Raw genomic sequence first — 24,774 nt, 5'->3', positions numbered from 1 at the left:
GAGATTCCCACTTAATTTCTAGTTCCTCTTTTGGCTCTTGGGCTCTCTTTTCTAATATTTCAAGCTAGGAAGGCTTCACTTTAAGCCATCCAAGTTGCACACACTTGGAGAAGTGCTCTCAGTTGAAAAAGAAAGCAAACTCAGTGCAGCTGTATCTATCTAAGAGTATTTCCTTTCTGGTCTTTGCTTTTTTTCAATATGTCCTAGTTTTTTTTCCATACATAGATAGTTTAGCTGTCAGTCAGGGGTTTAAATCTTGGCCTTTCCGCTTAATGCTTGTGTAACCTTCAGAAAAAGAACTTGTCACCTCAGATTCTCAGTTTCCTTATATAGAAAATGGGAAAGATGATAATTCATAGTGAGAAATAGCACATATTCATGTGAGAAATACATGAACTATCAAGTGCATACCACGTGCTAAATGTAGTTTTTGTTATCGCGTGGTTCTCCATGTATATTGCTTTTCTAATACTTTACCCATTTAGGATATTGCTAAGTCATATATTTATATCTTTGACAACTTTTGGTTCTCCTTATTTTAAAAATAAAACAATTTGAAATGTAAATGACACAGTTATACCTTCCAGTATCACTTAATAATATAAGTTTTCTGGTAAGTTGAATTAAAATGTTTTTAAGCTATTTGTTGACATTAGCAAGTTGTGTGGGATTTGAAATAATGTATAAATTATGCTATGCATAATGCATTTTGTTGTAACTCAGTCTTGAACACGATGGGCTAGGTAGAGGACTGAATTCTTTGACTGCAATCAGCAGTTCTGACTTGGTTCATTGTAAAGTCACATGGTCACAGCATCCACTTTTATCTGTGGCACTTGAGTTTTGAGCTTTGCATTAATGCCACTGGATATTAATAGACCATTGTTAACCAGAGCAGATTGGATTCCTGTAAAACAATACTTTGTTTTGAGAGCATAGTCTGTATGGGGAGCATTACACTGAATACACCAATCACCGACAGCACGGATAGGAAATGTTGGTAGCTTTGGGGTGATATAATTGGCTAGTACTTAAAGAAAAAAACGGTTAGAATAAGCCCAGCCACTTTGGCATCTAAATTTGCATATGTATGCGTCCATTTTTAGTTAGTGATTTGGCTTTGTTTCATAATATTAATTTAACACTTTAGCTTACTTTGGTATTAAGAAGATGCTATTAAACTATATGAGAAATTTTTATCTAAAGTATCTTGATGGATACTTTAGTTCAGAAGTTTGTTTTTAGGATTTAAATACCATTTTTTGGTGAACTTTAACTTTTTTGAAGTGTAATTTTGGTTTTTTTTTTTAAATCAATAATATGCTGCTTGTAAAGAAAGCAGTGAATTCTTTTATACTAACTGTGCCCTGAAATGAAGATTCTCCACTCCTCTGAGTGTCAGTAACAGTGATTTAATTTGCTTAAATAAAGCTAGGCCCACAAGTTATGCTTCTGTTCTCCTACTGTGCAATTTAATATTAACCCTAGCTAGTGTTGCTATGATGTGCTTATCAGTTGCCACCAAAGAAAACAGCACAGGGAGGAAGCTTTCATTTATTAAACACATTTTTAGCACTAGAGAAGTTACAAAAGATTTCTAGTAGTGTGATCATTGGTCCTCAAAGCCAGGTTCTTCACACTATATCCTGTTGACCTCTTGATGGTGTAGGTAATAAATCTTTTACCACCATTCAGAATGGAGATGCCACATTTCTATATATAGGTCAGTGTTTTTGTTTATTCTTCTAGAGGTAATCTTAAACTGCCAGTATTATAGGAAGCAGTGTAGTAGAGTCTAGATTAATAATGTTTTGCAGTACTTATTTTTGTGTATTTGTTCAACATCCAGTTATTTAAACTCACCCCATGGGCAGTTGAAATAATCACTTATTTGTTGTTTATAATAATAGCCAAAATTTATCAACCACTTACCCTGTTAATGTCAGACAATGTACCAAGCAGTTAATACATTTTGTTTTTTAATCTTTTAAAAGTCTTTTTATTTTATTTTTTTAGACATTTTGCCCATTGCTTTATTTATTTATTTATTTTTAAATTTTTATTTTATTTTTGGCTGTGTTGGGTCTTTTTTTACTGCGTGGGCTTTCTCCAGTTGCAGCGAGCGGGGGCTACTCTTTGTTGCCGTGCGTAGGCTTCTCATTGCAGTGGCCTTTCTTGTTGTGGAGCTCGGGCTCTAGGCACATGGCTTCAGTAGTTGTGGCTTGTGGGCTCCAGAGCACAGGCTCAGTAGTTGTGGCTCATGGGCTTAGTTGCTGTGCGGCATGTGGGATCGTCCTGGACCAGGGCTCGAACCCGTGTCCCCTGCAGTGGCAGGCATATTCTTAACCACTGCGCCACCAGGGAAGCCCTAAAGGTCTTTTTAGAATGGTGGTATATAGCAGAGAAAAAAAATGTAAAGACTAAATGCATAACTTAATCAAGTGATCACCACCCAGATCAAGGAATAGAACATTGCTGGCACTCCAGAAACCCTCTGTGCACCCCATACTGATCTCCCTGTGCCAAAAGTAGCCACTGTCCTGACTTAATGGTGATCATTTATTTGGGTCTGGGTCTTGGTATTTTTAGCAATGCTGGGTCTTTAGCAATTTTTAGCAATGCTGGGTCTTCGCAGTTTTTAGCAATGCTGATACGAACATTTTAATATAAGTGTCCTACTTCATTTAAGTGTTGTTTATCTATAGGGATATATCTAGGATTAGAATTGCTGGGTTAAAAGGTATGCATTGTTTTCAGCTTAAGAAGATAATGCCCAAACTTCTTTTCCAAAGTTGTGTACCAATTTATATTCCCACCAGCAGTGTATGAGAGTTTTTGTGTTCTATACAATCATGATATTTTCTCACTTTATCTTCTCAAACACTATGGGATAGGTAATATTATCTCCATTTTACAGATGTGGAAACTGAGGGCCAGAGGTGTTAAACAATTTGCCAGAGTTCACATAGCTAGTGATAGCAGAGCTAGATTTTGAACTTGGATCTGACTCAGGAGCAGACGCTTAAAATTTTACTTGTTACTATTTCAGGACATTATTTGGAAAACAAGGATTGCCCATAAAGACTCAATATTCATTCACTATGTCTTTGATTAAAAATGACAGGGAGAGGTCTGTACCCTTGTGGACCTTCCATTTTAATACACATTGAAGGAGTGGAGGTAGGTACATATATTACAAGAGCTGAGTAAATAAAAAAAATAATTACTGGGTGTGATATATGCTATGAAGAAGAAAAAAGGGGCACTGCTGAGAAGAAACTATATGTTGGGTGGTCTGGGAAGGAGGCTACACTTGAGCTAAGACCTAAAGTTTGAGAAGGAGCCAGCCATATTCAAAGTGTGTTAAAGACAGGGAATAGCAGGCAAAAAGTCCCCCAGGAGAAAATACTTTAAAATCAACATTTCAGCAATAAAGCAGTATTATATCAAATTAAATATTTGATAGAACTCTCAGAAATTTTCTAACTTGATAGGATTTTGAAGGTGTATAAAATACTTCAAGGAAAATTAATAGAAATAATAAAGTGGTGTATGACTGGAAAAATACAGAGACTTCTAAAACAGACTAATATTTACTTTTTCTTTAATCATGTCAAATCTTACTATGTGTGGTAATAAAACATTGATGACAAATCTCAAGGATTCTGTGTGGATAATTTTCTTTTTCAAGGCTTCCTGAAAGGGCATGGATGTGTAAGTGGACCCGGGGGTGAAGAGGTTGCAATGGTAAAGCATGTACGGGAAGAAGGAACCTAGTAAGACCAAGAGCATTTGATCAGAAGGAGTTGCTAGCTTGCGCTGCTAATGTCGGTTTTTAATTGGAAAAAGAAAATTCTAGGTAACATAGAAACTGAACGATTTATTGGTCTAACTACCCTGTCTACCACCATAGCCTCCAAATAAGCTCCTAAAGTTAAATAACTCGTATAACTCTATTTAGGACACAATTTCATATTAAACATTTTACGTGCCTTCCAGGTGGGTTATATCTGTACACTAGCAATTTTTTCTCCTCCGTAGGAGGTCTGATCCAGCTGTCTGTAACAGTCCTGTAGGGCAAAGAGTTTCGCACACACTGTAGACCCTGGGGGAATTTCTACAAAGAGCAAAGAAATTTTTAAAAATACCCTCTGGTGTCATACACAGCGCAGAACTTCTGCTGTCATTTTTATGAGAACTGTGTCAGAAATCCTTAGCTTCTGTAGGTTTGGAAGCAGAGGAAGGAGGGAAGGATGAAGCAAGGTAAAGAGCGAAAATAGCTGAGGAATTGGGAAGTTTGAGCAGGACAGTTTCTTAAGTTGGGCGATTTGTCTAATGTCTCCTTGTCCAAAATAGGTAACTTTAAATAATTCACCTTGGCTCCCTGTAATATGTGGAATTCTACCATTTAGAAGATTCTCTGCATTGCCACATTAATAGCTACACGGTTTGGAGTAAGTTAACCTGTCAAAAGACTGTTCCCACATTTGTTAAGTGGAGATTAGATCTGTCTCTCAAAGATGTGCCAGTTCAGGGAAGTAGGGTGTGAAAGCATTTAGGGAAGTGTCTGGAACACAGTAGTATTTCAGTAAATGTTGGCTGTAATTAAAGGAAGCCGGAGAGATTATGAGGGTCTCCTATACTACGAATTCTTATTTTACCCCATGAGTAATGGATAGCCAAACCTAGATTATGTACAACTGTATTTTGTATGAAACTTTTGTTTCTTGACAGTAGAAAAACTACTATTTTGATGTATCTTGCAATATTACTTAGAACAAAAAATCTGGTGTATATCACAATAAACTTGAATTGGGTTGGATTCTATGCCAGGGTTCACCTTACCCCAAATATGCAAAACCAAATTATTGGCTAACCTATAAATCAATTCTTATCCAGAGTCAAACTCTTTAAAAGTCATGGAGAAAAAAAGTCATCCTTTTCCCTGTTATATTTTCCAAGTGTGTTTGTAGTTATAGGAAATAGTAAGAGAATTGCTCAGAAAAAGATGGAAGAGGCAGATTGTTACACTGCTAAATACGCTTTTCCATCTTGTTTTTCATTTAGTACAAATATTAATTGGGGAGAATTTAAAACTTCTGGAATGGATTATTGTTTCAGTTCTATTTATGTGTGATCACCCTTCATGTTGAACTTCTGACCTTTTTGGTAGTTTAACAGAAATTTTTAGCATTTAGATGATATGGTCTGCCAGAATAATTTGAAACAGATAATTTGAATGAGGGTAGACAGTTCTGTATATTTAAAAATTTCTCTTATTTCTACCATAGCTACTACCCTGTACATAACATCTTCTAAATAAGTAGTTGTTAAATGCATGCAAAATTTTATAAGGTATATGTCTGCCCCCCACAATGTTGTTTTCCAGTTGAGGTAGTTTTTTTTTTTTTTCTGTTGCTTAAGATTATTTGGTAAGGTTGATTTACTGTGTAAAAAGTAACATCAGTTGTGATTGGGATCCAAATTTTATTTCATAGATCAAAATGCTAGGATGCAGTGTAGTTCCCTAGTCTTCATTTGGCAGGGTAAATGATTGTTTGATGCATATTTTGTGGCAGCCAGAAAATGATTAGCCAATACATATAATTTTGTTATATTGAAAAAATAAAGCCATCTCATATCCTATCTTTATTCCTTTGCAGCTTTCTTCATCTTCAATAATTTTAGCTTTTTTTTTATGTAAATGAATACCTTATCTTACCCAATCCTCACATTAACTATGTAAGTTAATGTATTAGTTTAATAACCACTTTCTAGTTGCAGAGATAATGCTAATAGAAAATTTTGTTTCCCTATGGACTTCCCCGGTGCCTGCCAATGCAGGGGACACAGGTTCAAGCCCTGGTCCGGGAAGATCCCACATGCCACGGAGCAGCTGAGCCCGTGCGCCACAACTACTGAGCCTGCACTCAAGAGCCCACGAGCCACAAGTACTGAGCCTGCGTGCCTAGAGCCCGTGCTCCGCAACAAGAGAAGTCACCACAGTGAGAAGCCAGTGCACCACAACGAAGAGTAGCCCCTGCCCGCCACAACTAGAGAAAGCTCACACGCAGCAACAAAGACTCAACACAGCCAAAAAGAAAAAAAAAGAAAATAAAAAAAGAAAATTTTGTTTCTCTAAATAAATGAACCTTAACACAGAAGCATGGATTCATAATGGATCCATAAAACATGATCAAGATTTAATGCAAGATATAGTTCAGAGATGCAGTGTGGGGACAAAAGGAGGAGGACCCTTAGTTGCAAGAGGAGTTAAGGGGTGCTCACTGGCATGGGTTTTGGTCCTCCGTATTAACATGGAGGACCTTTTTATAACATTCATAAAAAATGAATATATTTGGGTTTGAGCTTCCCAGCAGGTGCCGCAGGAGCAACACTGACTGGGCGCTGAGAGCATGTACAGCCTCAGGGAAAAGAAAATGCTGCCTTTGCTCTGATAGGGTCAACTGAGTGTGTAATCTTGTTCTTGTTGAGAAGTGGCTGGGCATTGAAAAGCCAGGCCATCTAGGAATAATTTTCCTACTAAGCCTTTTGAAGTGTGTAACTGTGAGTCACACTTTTACATTTCTAACATGGCACTGAAACTTAAATTGCTGTATTATAATCAAGCTGTATCAGTTGGCTTGATAGTCAAGCCCAAGAAACCTCAGCTGCTTTATGTGGCTGTAACACATTGATCTTTATTTACAGTCTTCAGACTCCAAGGAAATGGTACAGGTGGTCAGGGATTATTATCTCCATTTTACAGATTAGGAGACTGTCACAAAGAGGCTGTGACTTGAAAAGAAGCATCAACCGTTTTTTGTTTTTTTTTTTAACTGGATTAAACAATTAATAGAGGCTTCTTGGTATAGTAGAAAATGCCCTGGATAGAAGATAGAAAACCTACCCATGATCTTTAGCCTCTACTATAAAAATATCAACTCTGGGAGGGCTGAAAAGTCCCTAGTGTGGTTCTTGATAAAACTGATTAATAAATATTTGTTTAATGAATGAGTGGAAGGATGTAGTTGTGGTTTATGCTCAGAAACTGCTTTTTGCAACTGTAGAATCTTCAGGTAACAGAAAAATATCAGAAGTTACTTTAAGGGACTGGTACATTTCCCTCTTCAAAAAGTGTCCATATTTGAGCACCCTTAAGTCTACCTGGAAACAATATTGTAGCAGCCATAGACCTAAAGAGATAGTTTGGTACAGCTTTGCTCAGTTGTTCTTTGAAACACCAGTAAGACAAAATAAAAACCCAAACATTTTCCCCTCCTTCCAAATTTTAAAAAAATTATGTAGGTTACTGTCTTTTGCCTACTATGGCCTGAAATTGCTGAGCTAAGATACTTTTGCCAAGTCTTTACCAGTTTAACTATAAAAAAGAGAATAAATTTGTATAAAAATGAATATATTTGGTAATAGGCTTTGCCAGAAATGTGTTTTATTCTAACTGTATTCAAAAGTTGCACTGTCTAGACAGTCTTGATTTTTCTTTGTACAATGATAAGCACCTTTATTCAACTTTGGACAAAACATGATCATAAATCATTCTGAGCACTGCACAATCATCTTTCATGGGTATTAACATCCTTGTCCAGTGATGTCGCAGAGACCATCTACACTACCTTGTATACTTGAGATGAAAGTCTTGTGGACTTAGTAACTGGGATGTCTGAAGAAAGAAAATAACTGACATTTTAGTGTAATGTGTACCTAAAGCATTTATCAATGAAAAGTGTGTTGGTGTGCCCATGATGAGGATGTACACAGAAGACAATACTGCACTCTCGGTTACAGAGCCAGTGAAAGCAGTGTTAAGGTTTCTAATTGTAATTTTTTAAAAGCTTGGATAAGTATTTTTTCCTAAAGCTTTATTGTTCATCACTTTAAAAAATCTGTCTTCATCCTAGGTTGTCTCTAAAATACTGAAGAAAATTCTGATGTTAGGGAAGAAACAATAGCTTGATTTTTTTAAGAATTTTTTTACTGAGAAATCATCAGTAAGCCTAGCCTTTGTGTTCAGTTGTATTTTTTTTTTAGGTCAAGCAGAGTGTGAGTTATGACCTTTGATATGTAAAGGGTAATTTAAATTAGTGAATTCAAAACAAGTTAATTTTTGGATATTGGAAACTGAAAAACTAAAATTTTAAGATGTGTATTGCAGAATAAATCTAAAATCAATTTACATTATAAAGGATTTTAATTATTAAGAATTTTTTTGATGGAAAGTTTTTTTTTAATTTTATTTAAGAAATTTTTATATTGGAGCATAGTTGATTAACAATGTTGTGTTAGTTTCAGGCATATAGCACAGTGATCCAGTTATACATGTATCTATTCTTTTCAAATTCGTTTCCCATTTATGTTACTACAGAATATTGAGCTGTGTTCCTTGTGCTATACAGTAGGTCCTTGTTGGTTATCTGTTTTAAATATAGCAGGGTGTACAAGTCACTCCCACACTTCCAATCCATCCCTCCCCCCTCCCCTTCCCCCCACCCCCATGGGTAACCATAAGTTCGTTCTCTAAATCTGTGAGTCTAGAACATACTATCTTTCTGATCAGATACCTTTTTTGATATTTAAGTGTCCACTGAAACCTTTAAGAATTAAAAACTAATCCAAAAAAGAGAAACTGTTTCCCTCTCCTTTTCATTTAGAGGAAAGTTGTTTGTAGTACACTGACAATTTCTTTTTTCTTATTTGGTAAGAATTGGAGTAGTAAAAGTAATGAACTATAAAAGTGGCAACATCAGTATTTTACACACAGGGCTGATATTGAGAGGGGAGGTCTGATCTGGAAAAGTATGGGAGCCGTCACTTATTACTTATCACATACAGATGGTGTTTAAAGCTACAGGTCTGGTGAGATGACCATAGGAGAAACAGACTGAAAAAAAGAGATGGGTCTAAGACCAAGTATTGAAAGGACTCTTACCATTTAACTGCTGGGTGGAAGAGGCTAAGAGAGTGTGGTATTTCAAAAGAAGTTTGAAGAAAGAGAGAGTTGTCAACAGTATCATGAGCTGTTTCAAAAGTCCTTTGAGACAGGGACTAAAAACTGTACATTAGATTTATTAGATTTGGTAGCAGAGAAGTCCTTGGATGTCTTAAAACTATTCCAGTGTTGTGGCATGGTGAAGCCAGGTTGGTGTGCATTGATGAACGTGGGGTAGTATTTCAGCACGTTTGGCTGGACATTTGGAGGTGGGGTGTGTGGTGTGCAGCAAAAAGATAACTATGGTTAGAGGACAAAGAATGATCAAGTTGAGGTAGAAATTTGAATATACAAGGGAGAGTATCCACAGTGCAGAAATTCTCCTTTTCTCTACTCCCTGCAAAGAAATAAATGACCATGGAAACCAGAGTTCCCTTTCATTCTTATGTTTTCTGTATTCTCAGAAAAATGCTCAGCTACTCAGGTTTTCTTTCCCAAAGTTTCTCTTTTCATTCTTTTTCCATAGCTTCACCCACTAGCTCTTTATCCCTGGCCCCTCTCCTAATTTCCAGTCATGAATTTTTTAACAGCCTGGTGGAACTCTGTGTTTCATGGCTCCTCAAATTAAGAAATCCTTCCAGTTACTGAGGGTCTACCTCTCTGTGTTTTCCATTGTTTCCTCTGTCTCTTCCTCTCTTCCCCACTCTTGTTCTCATGCCCAGTCTTTTTTTTTTTTTTTAATTTATTTTTGGCTGCTTTGGGTCTTTGTTGCTGTGCACGGGCTTTCTCTAGTTGCGGCGAGCGAGGGCTACTCTTCGTTGCAGTGCACGGGCTTCTCATTGTGGTGGCTTCTCTTGTTGCGGATCCCGGGCTCTATGCGCGTGGGCTTCAGTAGTTGTGGCTCATGAGCCTTTAGAGTGCAGGCTAAGTAGTTGTGGTGCATGGGCTTAGTTGCTCCGCGGCATGTGGGATCTTCCCGTACCAGGGCTCGAACCCGTGTCCCCTGCATTGGCAGGCTGATTCTTAACTACTGCACCACCAGCGAAGTCCCTCATGCCCAGTCTTAATCCTTGCTTTGTAGACTCAGATTTACAGTGCTACTTTTTGAAAGATTATTTCCCCAAATAAATTTAAATTAGTTTGTTCCACCTCATTTAATACGGTGTTATCCAAAAAATCATGTTGTTATTTTTGACATTGTATTCATTATGTGAAAAACAGTAAAAAACACAAAGCCTTCATTTCTCTGAAAATGGTAGGTAGATTGAAGATTTTATTTATGTACTTTTCTATCAGTATAATTTATAGTTCATAATTGTATATGTGAAATTTTCCTGGTAATAAGATTTATATACAATATTTTGTGTGTGTGTGTGTAGATAAAACGCCATACTCAACAATTTCCTTATTTCTCTGAAACTAATGTATTTATAGAAACAAAATGTATTCTACCTTGGTTTCCTGTTATTTCAGGAAATAAATATAAACCCAATTTTATTTAACTTAAATCTGTTGATTGAAATATAAAAAATAACATACTCAATTCATTTTAATTTTTGAATTGTATTTTAAAGATTAATAACACTTTTTAAAATAGAGCTATTGGAACATGATAAGGAAGTTAAACTTAAATTTTATTTGGATTCATTTTTGTTTTAAAATATGTTATACATGCAGAAAAATCTTACGGTGTTTTTTGAATATAGTTGTTCATAGTATTGTGGAAACGGTATAATTATTGCTAGATCTTCAATTTTCAGGTGGAATTCTAATAAATACAGCAAAAATATTAAGACGCCTGCCTGCTTCTGAATTATTAAAAAGACATGCACATCAGAATTTAGCCTTGGAGAAAGTAGCCTATTAAGTACACACATCTTTAGTTTTCTTTTAATAGAGATGGGAATAGAAATATCTCTCTGTGTATAATTATAGGCATTGTATTTTCTTGTGTATTATTATAGGCATTATATTTTCCTGTAATACTTGCAGGTTATATAATATTTTATGTTATTTTATAACTGAAGAGCACCAAATATCCTAGAGTGAAATCTAAGGAACTTCTGTCTACTTTAAAGTTGATTGAGTTAATAGGCAAACATTTTTGTTCTGGCTTTATTTGAATAATTGAACAGTTGAGCCATCAATTCTCTTTTTTTTCTTTTTTGGGGGCAGCGTTGGGGGAATTCATCAGTGATGTCCTACTGTATAGAACATAAACAACAGTGGACGTAAAGCCAAAGTGGGTTGCTGAGCTACACAGGCCCCGATTACATTTTTTCCTGTTTGTACGTATTTCTCACACGTTTACCTATTACTGGTTTCCATGTTTATACCAAATTCTAAGCACGAAAGAGGGATAAAAATAGACACATGGACTAAAATGAGGAGTGACAGTCTGCAGGCTGATACAAAAGAAGAGGTGGGAAAGACAACCAGAAATAGTCATTGCAAAAAGTATTTCATGGCCCAGAAATTCTTCTAGGTATATACCCAAGGTAAATGAAGAACACATGTCTACACAAAAACTTGTACACGGATATTCACGGCAGCATTATTCATAATAGCTAAAATGTAGAATAGGCCCAAATGTTCATCAGCTGATGAACAGATTTTAAAATGGGGTATATCCATACAACAGAATATTATTTGGCAATAAAAAAGAGTGATATGTACTATAACGTGGATGAACCTTGAAAACGTTATGCTAAGGAAAAGAAGCCGCACACAAAGGCCACATGTGTATGATTGCATTATTCCATTTATATGAAATATCAGAAGAGCAAATCCATAGAGATAGAAAGTCAGTAAGTAACTGCCAGGAGCTTCAGAAAAGGGGAAATGGAGAGTGACTGCTCACGGGTGTGGAGCTTCTTTTGGGATGATGGAAATGTTCTAAAATTGACTGTGGTGATAATTGTACAACTTTGTGAATATACTAAAAATCATTGAAATATGCACTTTAAATGGGTGAGTATGTGAATAAGAGCTCAGTAAGGCGGTTTTAAAAAGTATAGAAGATTGGGGTGATTACAGAATTTTTATGAAGTGTCTTATATGCCGTAAGCCTGGGGCATCCTTTTTAAAGTACAATAATCATTTGATACAGTAGACAGTAGTTATGAAACTGTGCTGTAAGGGAAATTATGATGATTTATTTCTCTTAGGATCTGTTTTTAAAAGTTTGTGAGCTATCAGAATTAGTCAACATTAAAGTTCATTTTTAAGTTCTTAGTAATCTTAAAATGAGTTATTTTCCATGTATTTCATGTAGTTGAAGTTATAGCTATGTCTTTTAGCGTAAACGTGGAGATTAGTTTAAAATTTGATTATTTAAAAGAGCCTAGGTAAAATAATTTCAAAAAAAATATACTTAAAGAAATTACTGCATCTAACTTATTATACTGTTTCTTCTTTTGCTTAAAAATCTCAGAATTTGCAGTAGGTACATTATAAAAATATGGAATATAAGAGCTGATCTAGGTTGATAGCACTTTGAAAGGCCATATAGCAATAATGCATTAAGGGAATTAAATGAGTCTACTTGGTTAACAGAAGTCAAAGAAAAAAAGGAAGTTTGGATTATTACATAGTTTTTTCTCTGTTGTAACACAGAACTTGCTGCAGCTCATTTCTATGAAAAAAATTATATTCAGAATTCAGTAGAGGGTATAACCACTGAAAATGATTTCTTAAAAAAGTATTGTAGGAAATCTAGATCACAGTGTTCAGGATTAAATGATAATTAATTTAGTTGGCTCTTTTTCATTTAAAGACTGAATGTTTGAAATATAGCTGTACTTTGTTCCCTGCTGTTGAGATATGGGTAGAGGAAGAACTATGGGGCTAGTGTTAGGGACAGGATTCTAGATCTAGAACATTTTCTATTTCCCAACACCCTTCCACCCTTCATGATCTGTTTAAGGCACTGCCACTGGTTTGGAAGTTTGTCATGTGCCTTGGGTGTGTTGGGACTGAACAAAAGTTGAGAGCCATGGAGAGAAGGAAAGAGAGAATATAAAGAAGAAAAACTAAGAATTATAGAATCAGACATGAAACATAAAAGCCTTAGAAGGAAACACTAGTGAAAATGCATTGTGTCAACCAGTTCACGTCTGAATCTGAGAAAAATTAGAAAGGAGAGAATGAAGAGTGCTGAGTGACTGAACTCAGGAGTGAGTAAAGGCAGGAGTTAGGGGTGAATCTTGGGATCCACGGAGTCCCGCTGTCAGAGACTATAAAGGGAAAACTGTTCACTGGTGACGAAGAGGAGTTTTATATTGTTAACACTGAAAGTCCAGATAGGGGAAGGGTGACATCCAGGCAATATAAAGTTGTGGCTGGAGAGACAAGGTCTGAATTGACTGACCTGGTTAGCCTATACTTAGCAAATAGTATTCTTTGTGTTCTCCAGATACCACCAAAATGTAATTAAAAGTTTAAATTATTAAAATGGGTTTCATGATAATTAAATTTTTAAAACTCAGTCCTTAGGTAAAATATTCAGAAACCCTTGATTCTTGTAAATACACTAAGTGTATTTAGTGATGTTTGTTTTTATCAGGTGATTTTAAATTTTAAATAATTCTTAAGCATAATTCGCATTTCCTCTTATAACCAGGAACCTTTTGAGGATGGCTTTGCAAACGGGGAAGAAAGTACACCAACCCGAGAGGCTGTGGTCACATATACCGCGGAAAGTAAAGGAGTTGTGAAGTTTGGCTGGATCAAGGGTGTGCTAGTATGTACCTATAGACTTAATTTTAGAGTTACACATTTCTGTTTATTATACAATCTTCCTAATATCATCATTCTCGAGATAATGCTTTCTCTTTTTTAAACGGTTTTATCTGATTGTTATGGAGGACCAAATGAATACTTGCACCTCCTTTCCTTGTGGGTATTAAATTCAGTGAAGTAAATATATTTATTAATTTAATCAAATTATATTTGATTACTTCTAAGTTATATTTTATAACCTCTTCTGAATCTCACATATTGTCACTTTTCAAAAATTAAGTATGAAGCTATTAAATTGATGAGAACAACGCAATCAAGAAAGCTGGGCAGGTAATATAGCTGAAATATGCCTGCTTCCTTTCCTGCTACTGTATTGTCTTTTGAAGAGAAATGTATAGATGTTAACAAGCAACAGAATAAAGGAGACATAAGTGTTGAGATCACTTCAGTAGACAGGTTTAGGTGATTAAGGTTCAGATTTACTTTCTTTTTCTGTGTTTGAATAGGCACTAAGGATCTGACTGGAGTAGAGAGTCTCATTGGGACTTTGGAAGCACTAATATAGAGTTGTATTGACATTTAGGGGAGAAGTAGAGGGAAAAATACCAGTTCTAGTAGTGATTTTATTGTCTAATCAGTAGAGTGTATTTTAAGCTCTGAGTTGTGTTGTTTGCCTATTCTTAGATTTTACTATTTTGGAAGGCTGTATTCTATGTACGAGCATAATAAATAAAAGTAAAAATAAATTGAGGATGCTGTCTTACAAAGAGTAGGTTTTCGAAAGATGTGTGAACAGTTGGCATTTTGTGTTGACAGATATTACATAATACTTAAATCCGCTGTAGAAATCATGAAGTGAAGACGTTATAAAAGAATAAGTAAAAAACTGACTTGCATTGATAAGGGGGAACATAAACTCCTTTTTTTAGGGCTGAAGTCTTAAAATATTCCTTGTGCCTTTCTTGTTCTTTTGCTTCTGCTTCAGATAAATGTGTGTGTATAAAGTACATATACTTGTATATTACATTATACTTTAATTAGCTCACATTTAAGCTCTCAATAAAGCTCTTTAAAAAAAACTTTAAGGGTGGGATAAGAGATTTGAAAGGACCTTCTATAGTTTAAAATGTATGTTATCCTACTATTGGCTAGTTTAGCATTTACTGTGTATTTAATTACTTTTCATCTGTGACTTGGCCTCTTTTTCTAGGTACGATGTATGTTAAACATTTGGGGAGTAATGCTCTTTATTAGATTGTCATGGATTGTGGGTCAAGCTGGAATAGGTAAGTGAAGTGACATACTGCTTGATTCATTTGAGAATGAATAGGGAAAGGGCTGTGTGCATGTGTAGTCTGAACCTCATAAAATTTAAGCAGTTGGAATCATTCTACATTATGTTCTCCTTTGTATCAGACTGTTGTCTTAATGTCACTTTTTTCATAATTCTGATTTGATCTAATATGAGATAAAAGTAAGATAATTTATAGGTTGTAATGTAAATTCAGTATACTTAGACTAACCAGTTCTAGATGTGGCAGGTTTAAATGAGAGTGTAAGTATTCTCAAGTCTCTTTTCTTTTTCGCTAAAGGTCTGTCAGTCCTTGTAATAATAATGGCCACTGTTGTGACAACTATCACAGGATTGTCTACTTCGGCAATAGCTACTAATGGATTTGTACGAGGAGGTAAATTCAGTCTTTTTACATCATCAGCATTGGATTACTGACACTAAATAAATTGAGATTTTAAAATATCTCTAGTTATTTTTTACCTTAAAGAAGCAACATATCAGGTTCTATATAGGCAAGAAAGTGCTATCAAGTACTTTTTAACTAATATTTTGAATATAAAATTTTAAGTTGATCCATACACAAACATGTATGCTTCAGATTGGTCAGTGTGTTTGGTAACAAGAATGGAGCTTCTAACTGGCTTTCTTCTCCACCAAGGCACCCCTTGTTGCCTTCTCCCAGGCTTCAGCCCTTGGATCAGTGGTGTGCATCCTGCATTTGGTCAGTATTGAACAGGTGTAACCTCATTCCTCCCCACTGAAGGAAACTTAGGCAGAGTTCTGTCCTCATGGTCTAATAGCTTGTGTGAGTTACACCTGGGACTCTGAATCCATGCCCTCAACTCTAGCTCTCTTCTCTGGGTACCCTGAGGCCTATTTTATTGGAGCCCACAAGACCTGCCTTGTGAGGTTTTACTCTTCCCAGGGAGAACACCCAGGACACCAGGAGAATGGCCTTGGGACCCCTGAGAACAAGAAGAAAAGAAATCCATTTTCCAAACAAAAACTCATCATTCAGCTGGAGTGAGGGGAAGATCCTAAGGGAAAGAAGAGAAAATGTATACCAGCTTCTGTAAATTCATCATAGCAGATCAAGTGAGAAAAGAATCTACCTGTTCCATCTGCCTCAACTATTTTGAAGATCTGTATTTGACATTATATACATGCAATTTCTGCTTTTTCTGCATTAGTACTTGGAAAAAGAGAGAACCGGATTGAGCTTTTCATTTTTCCCCAGTCGTCTTCATATTTTTTTATATACCAGAGAATTCAGATCACTATGGCCCTAAGGGAAGCTGGTAGCTCACATCTGTAGTTATGACTGTGCTGAGCATGCATCACTGCTGGCTGAAGTTTTATATGTACGTGAATCCGGGTTGAGCAAATTGGGGTCCAAGATGTGGTTATATCCAACGATTGATCAGACAGTGCTGAGAGATTCTTCGTTTCTTATGTAACTGGGTGCCCCATGCTTCATTTCATTCTGCTGCTATTGGGGAATGGACATAGGGGGAGAAATGGGATGCTGTGTTAGGTATTTGAGAGGATCAGCAAATCATAAAATTTCTCCTTGTCTTCAGCCCTTCAAATCTAGGTTGTAAGCCTCAAGGGGAGTGGGGCATGGACCCACTGTCAGCACAAACCCCATTCTGTTCTCTGTGTGAGTGCAAACTTAAGGAAAGTATAGATTTTCCTGCGTTGTGACTAAAAAGCCATTTCATGTTTCAATACTACCAGTAGTTTTCATATATTTTTATGAATACCTCAGAGACTTGTATCTAGTTTTCTGTCCTGGACACCAAGGAAGTATGAGAATATGGAGTGCATGAAGATGTGTCCCAGCAAAGTACCATATGTTGTTGCAGTTTTGCCTGAGTTCCCTCAAAATGATAGTTCACAGAGAGTAACTGACTATAGAGAAAAAAAAATTGGATTATACAATTTGGAATTCTGTTATCATTTGTTCATAAATGACAAAGTAAATACATTTGCTGAAATAATGAAACCTATAGAAAAAGAGAAAGCCATTAATTTAAAGAAGTGACCAAATGCTTTGAAGCTTTGCTAGAAGGCATTCATTTTTCCCTTAGATCAGTTAGTGATGTTAGAAAGCTGGCTAGTCCTTTATAGAATAATAAATGAGCTGCATCGTCTGCAGTGAAAGTTCCTGGAGATTCTTGCAATAAATGTAAACCCCTGTGTCTCCTCTCCATCGGCTTTGTAGACTTGGAGATCCCTAACAGGATTTATTTTGGTTTCTTGGAAAAACGGTATTTCCACAAGGGAGAAAGTAGATATAGGTATAAAACTGGTGAGATTACATTGTATTCTGTATTCATGGTTCTAAATTGAAAGTATCAGTATGACTCATACATTTTATCCCAAAAGTATATATTTCTTAGCTCTGTCCACAAATATCACCTGTAACAAATGACCAGCCCAGTATCAGTGAACACCCTGAGTGCCCACATTGTGTATTTCCATTCAAAGGAACCAGGGAACCTTGGAGAAAGCATTGATTCCAGATCTGGATAGGAAATGTACTAGAGAAGTCTAGACATCTTTCCACATCAAAAAGTAAAGAAGGTAACAAAGCCTACTTTGTTTCATGTCAAAAGGACCAAGGAGCCAACTTGAAGAAACTAACACTGACTTAAATTTGGATAGAACAGCAATACTACTACTAATAGTAACTGATTTAAATGAGAACATAAAATCCCTAGGTTCACAGACATCACACACACACAAAAATGTCATTTTCACCTTTGAAGAATGCTAGAGAACTAAAACTTATTTTGAAAATTGATAAAGAATCTAGTGTGAATCAAGTTTTCTGAGTGAAAACTCCTTACCTGAACTCACTGTAAGCAAAAAATTGATAAGAGATTTATCGTTTGGGTAATTTTTCTACAAAATAAGTGAAGAAGAAAAGGGAATATTTCAACTTTGTAAATGCTTTACTTAATAAGACTACCTGTGAAATATCGAATATGAATCACATCATGCCTATAGCTTCAGGAAGCATAGAGTATTCAGGGGAGAGAGGAACTTACTAAATGACACTGTAGGATGACGACAGCAAATGCCAGACTAGGAATCTCTCTGGAACAAGGAATCCTTGTTCAATAAAACTTTACAAGGAGCAAAAAACAGAGAGAGGGAATTATGGTTTAAAACAAACTTTAAGAGACTTAATGTATAGATGCAGTTTATTTGCTGTTCTTCACAATAAGCTTTTTATCTTTTAGTAATATGGGACCAAGGGTGCCTGCATTGGATGCCCTCTAGCCCAACCACTGAGGACTTTATTTGACTTCCTTCCTTGAAAGGGCTGCGTAAGAGGAGAGCAGTAGAGCTAGAGCTATCTGGAGGGTCAGGGTACAAAGACTTAGATAGGAGAAATGGAGGGATACTACGGGAACAGAGATGTCTGGAGACCCATCTTAATTTTCTGTGGACTGAAAGTTGACTGTTAAGGGCATTAACAAGGAAGTATTTTACTCAAAATATTGCTGAGAGGTTGTGGCTGCTCTCTTTACTAATTTCTGTCTTAAGAGCCCTTTTGTAAACTTGAGTGCGTAGTTATTAATATAAAGAACTATTTTGAGGTAGTGCTTGACATTTTAATTTTATTTATCTTGACTCTTAACTGAATTATGACATGTATTTTTATATTAACACTGAATAATATTTTATTCTTGTTTTGTGAGGTATATGTACTTCCAACTCCATGTAAGTGTGTGAAATGTGTACTTTTCCTAGTGTTGTGTGATTTATGCCACAGCTAGTTAATGTTACTAAATAGCCTTAACGTTGGCTTTAACAGTACATTTTAGAGATTAAACAGGTACCAATCTAGAAAAGTGTAGTTTTTTTTTTTTTTTTTAAATTTTATTTATTTATGGTTGTGTTGGGTCTTCGTTTCTGTGCGAGGGCTTTCTCTAGTTGTGGCAAGTGGGGGCCACTCTTCATCGCTGTGCGCGGGCCTCTCACTATTGTGGCCTCTCTTGTTGCGGAGCACAGGCTCCAGATGCGCAGGCTCAGTAATTGTGGCTCACGGGCCCAGTTGCTCCGCGGCATATGGGATTTTCCCAGACCAGGGCTCGAACCCGTGTCCCCTGCATTGGTAGGCAGATTCTCAACCACTGCGCCACCAGGGAAGCCCGAAAAGTGTAGTTTTTTTAAAAATATAAATTAACTGTCAACTTGTGAACAAATGTAATAGTGTCCAATTATGAAGTCTAGGATAAAAATAATATGGAAATATTCAGGGTTTCTGGGAAAAAAAGTAAAAACTTAGAAAATACAAGATTCTGAGTTTCAGTCTTGATTAGACTATAGTAATATGGGAGGTTGCTATTTAAAGCTACTGGTGGCAGGTTAGAGAACCATCCCCTAGGCCCTCTGCCTCTACAGAATAAAACTAGCACCAGCAACTAGCTGATGGAGTCACTGGCATACTCCCTGCCCTAGCACACATATTCAGGCTCTACAGATTGTTGCACCTGGGAGCCCAGAGCTCTTTCCTGTTCTGCAAGTCCTCCCAGTGTCCTTGAGATCTTGGATTTTACAGAATTTCCTTGGACCGTGTGCAACAGGTTCTGCAACTTAGATGGTGCTGGCCAGCAGCCACTGTCACTCAGGTCTGCATTTCCTAGATTTCACAGACCAGAGTCTCTTCTGTTCTCAGATAATTAACCTCTGAATATCAACTCATCTGTGAAATAGAAGACAACCACAGGCAACCTTTTATAAGCTGGAAATGTAAATTCTGCTTGTGGATTATAGTGTATTATGTGAACTGAGCAATAGAAGGGAACAGTTCTTCAACCACTTTCTGGTTTGGAGTATTAAAAGCAGAGGTCAGTACACTTTCACATAAAAGCCCAGGCTACATCAAATTTGTGATGGGCAGTTCTGAGAATCTAAAGTCAGTAGAAATCTGCATAAGTGACTAAGATCAAATTTTTATATTCCTTGTATTTCAGTCAATCAACAGATAATTGTTGAGCACTTTGTGTCAGGCACTGGGTTTGTAACAGTGCAAGCCAGACAAGACCCTATTTTCTTGGAGCTTATGTTCAGATAATAGTGACAGTTATTTTTTGAGATCTAACTGCTAGGCATGGTACCATGGTCTTTGAAATACATTGTCTGATGTCATACAACATTGATGTTGCATTATGCAAAAATGAAACAGCCTTTTTTTTAAACAAAATTAATTTTATGCAAACTCTACTGGTAAACCTTTTAAAAATGTCTGCGATATGTCAGAATTACCTTCACATACTGGTATCTTTTCCTTCTCTCTGAAATAATTGACCTCCTCACTTTTGTATATAGGTAAAACCAAACCATTGGAAGTGAGGAAACACTAACATTTTTCACATCTTGTAAGTGACAGAAAGTACTCTCTGTATTGGTAAAAAATCAGATTATCATTGATCGTCAGACTTTTTTGTTTAGCCCATTGTATAACTTTATCAGTTCCTATCATTATCAACCAAGGAGTTGTAAATTAGATTTCAGCTCTGTAGTTCTTTCCTTTTATTGCTAAATTATTTCAAATTGTAGTTTTTCAGATCAGTGAAATGTTTGAAGAAGCTGTAAAAAGCAGTTCTATAACAGTTGGGACTTCCCTGGCAGTCCACTGGTTAGGACTCCTTACTTCCACTGGTTCGATTCCTGGTTGGGGAAATTAAGATGCCGCATGGCCAAAAAAAAAAAAAAAAAAAAAAGAATAAAAGCAGTTCTATAACTTATGAGTTATTGGACTTAAACATAAACATTGTGTTTTCAGTTCAGTAAAGCACTACTTATGCACCACAAGTAACTCAAACGTGAATCTGGCAAGTAATTGTAAAATAATTTGGCTTGGGTTTTCTCTTTGACTCATTTGGTGACCTTTCAATTTTGCCAGTCTTTAATGATTAAAAATACTTTAACTTGGTTCCCAAATTGTCTGCTGCAGAATTAGAGCTACATGTCTTTGATTTTAAAGTTTAACGTATTCAAGTGATCAGTCACAATGATAACATAGTACCGAATTATGGTCTGAAGATTACATGTTTGTCACTTCGCCTTTTCCTGTATGGCTTCATAATGGCAACGGAATAGAGGAAATTTACTGAATGTTAACAGGCAGATTCCTTGTTGTGTATTTGTTAACCAGGGTATTAGGATATATTTCCTAGAACAATAACTAAAATGGATGTTGAATCTATTTGGATCCATCATCACCCCATAGCATTCCTAAAGTTGTTCCTCAGAATTTTATACAAGGTGTCTTTGAATAAACCGTTAAGTGAGTGTACAGAAGTAGGTAGCTTACTGCTCTGACAAATAAAGGATTCTGGAGTATTTGCTAATCATACCAGATGAACTCTGAAGAGTAATTGCTGAATAGTTTTCTTTCTATACTCAAATCTTTTGCCCAGTGTTTTGGAGGGTATTTATTGAGTTTATTTTATTGTGGTTTCCTACTATTGAGCTTTGAGTTCTTTATATATTTTGTATACAAGACCTTTTTTGGTATGATTTGCATTTTACCTTGTATCATGTATGTATTAGTCTGGGTTCTCCAGAGAAACAGAACCAATAGGAAGTGTACATAGGTAGAAAGAATAATTGGAAGGAGTTGAGTCATGTGATTGCAGAGGCTGGGAAGCCCAAAATATTCAAGAGTGAACCAGCAGTCTGAGGACTCAGGAATGAGGGGATGCTGCAGTTTAATCTGAAGGCCATCAGGCTGAATATCCAGGAATGGCCTGAGTTCACATGTGAAGGCTTATCTACTATAGAATTCTCTTTTGTTGGAGAGGGGATGTCTGTCTTCGTTCTATTTAGGCCTTCAGCTGATTGAATGAGGCTCACACAAATTATGGAGGGCAATCTGCTTTACTCATAGTCCATCAATTTATATGTAAATCTCAGCCCAGCACCCTCACAGAAACATCTAGAATAATGTTTGACCACATATCTGGGCTCTAGGGCCCAGCCAGATTGACACATAAAATTAACCATCACATTGTCACTTCACAAAACTGTTTAAAACTGGAGCTTATTACCTTTCAGACTTTATTAAATTTTAAATGTGTTCATTTTTCTACCTCGTAGTTGTAGTTTGTATTTTAAATTGAATGGCCTTCAAGCTACTCTTTGAAAGAAATTCATTTTGATAGAAAATGTGTGTCAAAGTTTGGTTTTGTTCAGAGATTGTTACCCACAACCTTGAGTCACTGAGGATGTCCTAGACCACTTGCTTGCTGTGATTTTTCAGCATCACAATGGACAGTAAGATTTGTTGTCCAACTTTTGTCTAAGAGTGAGCATTAGTTACAATAAATGAAGATTAAATAGTCCAAAAGAAATTAACTTGGAGTTGAACAGGTTTGTTAGTGTTTCTAAAAATTCAAATATTTTTCACATTAATATGAAACATTTAGTCCACCTTAGCACATAGAGCCATATGGTGCTAACTGAGCATGTGTGATTTATTTTTATTTTTATTGAGATATAATTGACATACAACACTGTACAAGTTTAATAGGGCATAAAATGACTTGACTTATATATATTTTAATAATTACCACATTGTTTAGTGAACATCCATCATCTGTTATAGATACCAAAGGGAAAAATTTTTTTTTCTTTGTGATGAGAACTTTTAAGAGCCACATGTGGTTTAAGAAATGTCTGTTTTGTGGCATAGTTATTAGACAAACATCCAGAGTGCCTGGTCAAAATTTAATAAATACTGCTCCTACCTTCCTGCGTATAGTTGTTTGGGTTTTTTATCTTTGTGCATATTACTTTAAAGGTTCTATGTAGTTTGAGTTGAAGTCAGTTGTTGTGAGTATTCGTGAAAGCTGTATCTGATAATGCCCCTTTCCAGAAATCTCCTTTTGAAGTCTAACATATATGATTACTTCCTGCTATCTCATTTTGACTATGGTACAATTTAAAAAATGTTAGTTGTTGACAGTTGATTTATAGCTTATTAAAAAAGCATTATTGAAGTAAAATTCACATGTAGTGAAATGCACAGATTTTAAGTTTACAGTTCTGTGAGTTTTCATAAGCATGTAAACCTGCGTAACATCTAGCTCAATCAAAACATGGAATATTTCCATCACACTGGAAAGTTTCTTGACAATCAGATCCTCACTGGTAGCCCAGGCTGGATTATACAGAAGGTACTCTTTTTATGTCTCATCTCTTTCACCTAACATAATGTCTTTGGAATATATCCATTTTAGTAGTTTGTTCATTTTTGTTACTGTGTAGTATTCCATTTTATCACTATAAAATTTGTAATAGTAAAAAATGTGTTTATTTAGTGCCTATTGATGGACATTTGGGCTATTTTTTAGTATGAGGTTATTATGAATAAGCTGACATGAACATTCTTGTACAAGTCTTTGTGGTTTTGTATGTTTTTGTTCATTTTGGGACACTACCTAGGAATGACTTCTTGATTCATGGGGTAGGTATACTTTTCATTTATAAGAAACTGCCAAGTGATTTTCTACAGTGGTCGTACCATTTTATACTCCCATCAGCAATATATGAGACTACCAGTTTTTCCACATTCTTGCCAACACTTGTTACAGCTTTCTAATTATAGCTGTGTTTATGGAGGTTTAATAGTGTCTTACCGCCACTGCATTTCCCTGATGATTAATGATGATGATGATAAGCATCTTTTCATGTGCTTGTGACCACTTGTATATCTTACCTTGTAATATTTTCATATCTTTGGCCAGTTTTTAAAGTGGGTTATCTTTTTGTTTCTGATTTGGAGGAATTTTTAAAAATATCTTCTGGATACAAGTCTTATGTCTAACATGTATTGTGTATATTTTTCCTAGTGTGTGACTTGCATCATCTTTTTTTATCGTTTTCTAAATCATGTCTTTTGAAGAGGAAACGTTTACCATTTTGAGGAAGCCCAGATTCTCAGATTTATTTATCTGTCTATTTAATTTATTGACTAGTGCTTTTATTGTTCTGTCTTGAAATCTTTGCTTATCCCAAGGTCATGATGATATTTCCCTATGTTTTCTCTTAGAATCTTTATGGTTTATTTTTAGATTCTTAACTATGAATAGCCTCACATTATGTGAGACAGAGATTGTTCTTCTCTCCCCTACTCTTATCCCCCCATATAGATAGCCACTTCTTCCAGCACCATTTGTCAACCAACTATCTATTCCATGTTGAATTAGTTTTGGTACTGTTGTTGAAAGATCAGTTTTCTGTGTATTGTCCGTATTGTATCCTGTTCCACTGATTTGTTTGTTTATTCTCTTATGCCAGTTATTCTAAGACTACCCTGTTTTGATTGCTTAGCTTTATATGTCCTAAGTCTTTCAACGCTGTTCTTTTTCAAAATTGTTTTGGCTCTTCTAGGTTCTTTGTATTTCCATATAAATTTTTGAATTAGCAATATCAATTTCTACAAAAACAAAAAACCTTGGTGGGGCTTTGGAATTTCACTCTTAAAAAATCTTTTTGGGAAGAATGGTCATGTTAACAATATTGAATCTTCCAATCTCTAAACATGCTATATCTGTCCATTTATTTAGGTCTTTGGTTCTCTCAGTAATGTTGTATATTTTCAGTATACAAGTCTTGCATGTTTTGTTAAATTTACCCATCAGTCATGTTTTTCATCTGGTAAATGGTATTTGTAAATTTCATTTTCCAATTTTTTTATGATTGTGTATAGAAATGCAATAGACTTTCATATCTTGGTTCTCTATTCTGTGACTTTGCTAAACATAAACAGTCA

General features: G+C 35.8%; 1 protein-coding gene across 1 annotated transcript in view; it reads left to right on the top strand.

The window, feature by feature from the left end:
• The window catches only part of SLC12A2 (solute carrier family 12 member 2), a 108,878-nt gene that overhangs the window by 13,950 nt on the left and 70,154 nt on the right, over window positions 1–24,774 (top strand). The window contains exons 2-4 of the mRNA XM_060008922.1: window positions 13,569–13,688; window positions 14,898–14,973; window positions 15,280–15,375. Of these exons, the coding sequence (XP_059864905.1) occupies window positions 13,569–13,688; window positions 14,898–14,973; window positions 15,280–15,375 (292 nt within the window). The remainder of the gene's footprint in view (window positions 1–13,568; window positions 13,689–14,897; window positions 14,974–15,279; window positions 15,376–24,774) is intronic.

The sequence above is a fragment of the Delphinus delphis genome, chromosome 3, assembly GCF_949987515.2.
Source record: "Delphinus delphis chromosome 3, mDelDel1.2, whole genome shotgun sequence".
NCBI classification, from domain to species: Eukaryota; Metazoa; Chordata; class Mammalia; order Artiodactyla; family Delphinidae; genus Delphinus; species Delphinus delphis.
Note: the sequence above shows the minus strand (reverse complement) of the source record. Positions and strands in the feature narration are given on the sequence as shown.